At 41.8% G+C, this 6,150-nt stretch overlaps 1 protein-coding gene across 1 annotated transcript in view; it reads right to left on the bottom strand.

The window, feature by feature from the left end:
• Positions 1-248: 248 nt before the first annotated feature.
• Positions 249-6,150, bottom strand: part of SHISA9 (shisa family member 9) — a 266,177-nt gene continuing 260,275 nt past the window's right edge. Inside the window, exons 4-5 of the mRNA XM_069985414.1 lie at positions 692-811; positions 249-499 (exon numbers count right to left, since the gene is read on the bottom strand). Coding sequence (XP_069841515.1) covers positions 249-499; positions 692-811 — 371 coding nt within the window. The remainder of the gene's footprint in view (positions 500-691; positions 812-6,150) is intronic.

Genomic DNA, 6,150 nt, shown 5'->3' with positions numbered 1-6,150 from the left:
TGTGCTACTCCATATCATAAAATTGAAATGTCTAGTTTTTTGTTGTTGTTGTTTAGAAAAGCATAGGCAAAAGTTTTTTTTTCCCTTAACCTTCATTGTGAAGTAAAAAATGGAGTCCCTAATTGCTTTCCTCTACTGTATTGCTGGACACGAGAAACCCAATCTGCTCTTCACGATCTTCAGCATACAAGGACCTCCATTCCTACCCTCAATGGTATTTGATTCCAGTAGGGTGAACTTTGTATATTTCAGACAGTTACTTCTGTTTTGCTGTTTGTTACAAAGTATGGCTGTGGAGGAACATAATGCTGATTTTGCGATGTCAGCTGTTCATTTACTGACTCCACTGGGCAATGCTTCTTTGTTGCATAGGCCTGCCTCCGCAGGGAATGCTCAGAGTGGTCCCAGGTTTTGTAGTCAGGATTGTATGATGAGGCCAGTGGATGATTATGTATTTTGGTGACTTTGGATTTCTGTCCATTTAATTTCAATGTGCCACCTAGTGTGCCACCACTTAGGGTGCCACCCAGTGTACCACCAAGGGTTCCACCCAGTGTACCCCCAAGGGTTCCACCCATTGACCCGCCAAGTGTGCCACTCATTGAACCAAGTGTGCCTCCCATTGAGCCACCAAGTGTGCCTCCCAATGAGCCACCAAGAGTACCACTCATTGTGCCACCATGATTGCCACTTTCAGGACTGTAGGATCTTTCTTGTTCCACACGGACAGGATGTAAAGGAAGGCTTCCCTTTGCTGCTAGTTCTGCAAGGTGTCTCCGTTTTGAATAAAAGTCTTCATTTCCTTTTTCTGCTGTATAAAAATAAAACACAAGATTAATATGTAATAACCAACATTTCAGAAATAAAGAAATGAAAATGTTATAAAACAGAATGATAAAAGTTAAAATAATAATATAATATTTTCAAATTGATTATAGAAACATAGAAGATTGATTGGGCTTTATATACTCAATTTGGCTCTTAAACTAATATATGATTATTTAATCATGGCTTACCTGGATTTCAGTCATTCCCATTAAGTAAATTAGTGGATCTTTTTATGGTTTATAACAGTACATCCATCCAATACTGTATTAGGCCGGGTTCACACACAGTAAGACACCGGTCATTCTGTGACCTCGCCATGTCATAGAACGGCCGGTGTCAGTAAAGTTTATCGAGACCTGTAATGTAGTACTAGCCGGATGAACTTCATTTCTGTTGAATAGGGATGCGGGCGCATTTGTGTGTGCCCGCATCCCAATTTATCATAGCACACAATGGAAAGTGTGGCTGGATCGACAATTTCTACTGTGTGAGCTGTCAGTGTTGTGCGCCTGCTATTCAATGAATGAGGGCCCACAGGAGGTATCTATACACTGGTAAGCTACTGGGGTTGTTAGCCCCTTGAACACCTTTATTCCCTATTGGTTAAAATATAGATTTTATTAGATCGATTAAAATACTAAATTTGCAAAGACAGAAAAAACTGTGAACAGTGGATTGAAAAACTACACACTGACTGTGAAGGTGCTATGTTAATTGCACCTTACCCAGAACAGTACATCTATGGAAGAGACAGCATCGGTAGTCAGGCAGTACCCCTGTCGGGGTCTATGGCCATAGTCTTTGAAAAAGTTGCGGATGCGACGAAACATGTCAGACAAGGGGCTCTTTTAATAACTATATGCTGACTGCCTATAGGTGACTTTATTATCGCTTTGCGGGTTAGATAACGGAGCGTGTCACGAAAAATCGCTCCAGAAATCAGAGAGGCCAATCCTTATAAGTCTTTAGCGTGTTGTGCATATTTTTAGAGACGGCATCTAAGCATACCGGGGTGTCTTGATCTTTATCCCCGGGGGCTAGTAAATTGAATTGACGGAGACCCCGACGGGGGTACTGCCTGATTACCGATGCTGTCTCTTCCATAGATGTACTGTTCTGGGTAAGGTGCAATTAACATAGCACCTTCGCAGTCAGTGTGTAGTTTTTTTAATCAACTGTTCACATTGTGCGTTTTTTCTGTCTTTGCAAATTTAGTATTTTAATCGATCAACCTCAGCAGCTTACCACCGCTGTTCAATGAATAGCGGCCGCACAAAACTGACATGTATACTATGTGTATACACTCCGGCTGGGATTCAATTGACTTTCAATGCAATGTATATTTTGATATAATCACGCCGCTGTTGCAATTTGCAACAACGGCCATGATTAATTCAAAATATACATTGTGTGAACATAGCCTAAGGCTGGGTTCACACACAGTATATTTCAGGCATTATTTGGTCGTCATGTCAGGTCCTTATTGCAACCAAAACCAGGAGTGGATTAAAAACACAGAAAGGATCTGTTCATACAATGTTGAAATTGAGTGGAGGGCCGCCATATAACAGTAAATAACTGCCATTATTTCAATACAACAGCAGTTGTTTTAAAATACCAGCAAATATTTGCCATTAACCCTTTGAGGACCAGGCCCAAAATGACCCAGTGGACCGCGCAAATTTTGATCTTAATGTTTCCGTTTTTCCCTCCTCCCCTTCTAAGAGCTCCAGCACTTTCAGTTTTTTATCTACAGGCCATGTAAGTGCTTGTTTTTTACAGGAATAGTTGTACTTTGTAATGGCGTCTTTCATTTTACCATAACATGTATGATGGAATTCCAAATATATTATTTATGAAGATATAAATTGGTGAAATCGCAAAAAAGAATGCAATATGGTAACGTTTGGGGGGTTCCTGTGTCTACGTAATGCACTATATGGTAACAGCGACATGATACTATTATTCTATAGGTCAGTCCGAACACAACCATATGCAGGTTTACGCAGATTCTCTAATGTTATATATTTTTTTTAAATGAAATCCTTTTTTTTGGCAATTAATTATAAATAAAATGGGACTATTGTGACGCTTATAACGGTTTTATTTTTTCACCTACGGGGCTGTATGGGGTGTCATTTTTTCCGCCATGATCTCTAGTTTTTATTAATACCATATTTGTGAAGATCGGACGTTTTGATAACTTTTTATTAATTTTTTTATATATATAATGTAACATAAAATCGGTAATCCGCGCACTTTTTTCCCTCTTTTTGTCTACGCCGTTTACCGTTCGCAATGACGATTGTTATATTTTAATAGATCGGACAATTACGCACGCTACGGTATATTATATGTTTATCTATTTATTTATTTTTATATGTTTTATTTATATAATGGGAAAGGGGGGTGATTTAGACTTTTATTGGGGGAGGGGCTTTGGGGTAGTGTGTTAGTGTTTTTAACTTTTTTTTTTTTACACATTTGAAGTCCCTTTGGGGGACTTTTACATTCACTACTTGGATTTTTACACTGATGAATGCTATGCCATAGGCATAGCATTGATCAGTGTTATCGGCGATCTGCTCATTGAGCCTGACTGTGCAGGCTCAGTGTAGCAGATCGCCGATCGGACCGCACGGAGGCAGGTGAGAGAGCTCCGGCGGCCCGTTTTACCGATCGGGACCCCCGCAGTCACACTGCGGGGGTCCCGATCGGTAGGTGACAGGGGACTCCCCCTGTCACTTACACTTAAACGCCGCGGTCGCGCCGCGATCGCGGCGTTTAAGGAGTTAATGACACGCGGCAGCGCGATCGCTGCAGCGTGTCATTACCGGTGAGGTCCCGGCTGCTGATTGCAGCCGGCCCCCACCTGCTATGAAGCGCGCTCCGCTCCGGAGCGCGCTTCATAGCGTGAGAAACACCCAGGGCGTACAGTTACGCCCTAGGTCGTCTGGGGACAGACTTCCATGGCGTAACTATACGCCCTGGGTCGTCTAAGGGTTAAATGGCGGCCATCCACTTAATTACAACATTGTGTGAACAGAGCCTTTCTGTGTTTTTAATCCACTCCTGGTTTTGGTTGCAATATGAGGACCACAATACTGACTGAAATATACGTAGTGTGAACGCAGCCTATAGCCGTACTTCTGCATTATCTCCTTATTTCTTTGCAGGGATAGATGGAAGATTTACTCTTCTATTCTGTTTCTACAGCCAAAAAGACATGCACATTTACAAATTGTCTCTGTCTTTCTCTATTTCTCTGTGCTTCTTTTCCCATCCATCTCTGACCTCCCTTCTCTACCCTCTATAGACTTATATCTAGCTCAGGGATCGGATCAGATGTCCTAACAAGTAAATAAAAGTTGTTCTTAAGCTGATTTTGAGAGTCGATGACAGGAAGTTTAGCAGGAAGGGGGTGTAAAATACCTAATAGCTGGAGAAGGAAGCATTTTTGTCTGTTAAAATATACTTCAAAAGTTCTTATATCAGTTTGTACTATTGATCTACTATTGATGAAATGACAATGCCTACTTTAATTCAACCACAAAAAGATGGAAAAACCTTGCTCAAAAAAAAGAAAAGAGAAAAAGAAAACCCATCTATTCTATTAGACTATGCCAAGGGGGTGTGCAAAAGGGTCCGTTAAAGGGAACCTGTCACCCCCCGTGCCGGGGTGACAGGCTCCCGACCCCGTTAGAGCCCCCTATACTCACCTGATCCCGCCGGGTCCCGCTTCTGGATCCGGTCGGGTGACAGAGATCTCACCCGCTGCAGACCGGCGCGCGCGCTGAGAGATGAGTCCAACGCTCATAGAAAATGACGGAGCGCTGGACTCTCCTGTCATTCTCTATGAGCGTTGGACTCGGTTGCGAGTATTGGAACATAAATGGGGAAACACCAGGGTGGCCCCTTTTACGCCAAAGTCTAACTCTGTGGCGAGTATTGCGAAATGACAAGGGGCTGTTTGATTTGATTTTCTGTTTGATCAAATAGTTTGCTAAGACCCTTACTTCTCTAAAAAAAAGATATATATATATATATTATAAATAATATATTACTATTATAATTTAATTTTTATTATCTACCGAGCAGCCGTTTGCCGTGTGTATGCTGGGAGGAGTATATACGGTGAGTCCTTGCACCTGTGGGTTGCTGTTGCACCTTTTGTTTTTTGTCTGTAAGCCACAAGCAGCGTGCAACCTGCAGTGTGAACAGAGTCATAGATGTGCTGCCAAAATTTCCCCTTTTTTCCACTTGATTTTTTTTGTTGCTGGTCTCCCTGAGCTCAGCGGTTGCTGTGTTTTGTATACTAAGGGGGCAACTAAGTGACTGAGGCAAAAGCAGTGGCCCATAACCTAGCCCATGTAAGTTATATTCACAATATGAATTAAACAAGATGTAAATTATAATCTTAGAGTTTAGAGGGTTGAACTATGTATTTTAGGGAGACTTGTGGCCATGGGTAGACCACAATATGTACTGTAGAAGAACCTAAGGGCAAGTAACAATAGATTTCAATGTCAAACTATCTGAGTTAACTCACTGCTCAACCCATTAGATACCACAGGTAATAGCAACTGTAACAAGTAGACTGGCAGAGAAAAACAGGCTCCCTCTGCTCTCCCAATTGCCTGTTGCCAAAAACTACTTTGGTATTGTACTTGTAACATTATATATATATATATATATATATATATATATATATTACCACTAAAGGAACTAAACATGCAAAAAAGAATTGTCCTGCAAAAAACAAGCCCTCGTTTTTTCCCCAGCTGAAATTTTGCCCCGAAAACAAATAAATAAATAAATAAGAAAATTCCTCATCCTCACGCCCAAAACTAGGCAGGTCCTGATGGGGATAAGGGTGCTATTTAAATATATCACTATTTGAGATACAGGAGGGTTACTTTACAGGCATTCAAGAAGGAATAAGAAAGAGAGCCTCAGCTCTTCTATCAGGTAAACCGTATGTATGAGAAGACAACAGGATTAGGCTATGTTCACACTACTTAAGTTTCGTAATAATCACTGCCGTTGTAACAACGGCTGTGATTACTACGGAACTTACGTAATGCTGCCTTCTAAAGAATACACATGGTATATACTCTGACCGGGATCCCTAGCGGCGCCGCAAGAAACTGACATGTCAATTTTTCTGCGGCCGCTATTCATTGAATAGCGGCCGCAGAAAACCTGTCAGTGCACACCAGGGGCGTTGTTAGGGTCCTAAAACATCCAGGGCACGGGCCCTCGAGTGCCGTCATAAGCGGTTAATGAAGGAGCCCAGTGCAGAGGCTAGTAACCCCAATGACC

Source organism: Dendropsophus ebraccatus, chromosome 9 (genome assembly GCF_027789765.1).
Source record: "Dendropsophus ebraccatus isolate aDenEbr1 chromosome 9, aDenEbr1.pat, whole genome shotgun sequence".
NCBI lineage: Eukaryota > Metazoa > Chordata > Amphibia > Anura > Hylidae > Dendropsophus > Dendropsophus ebraccatus.
The sequence above is the reverse complement of the archived record's forward strand: the minus strand, read 5'-3'. Positions and strand labels throughout refer to the sequence as shown.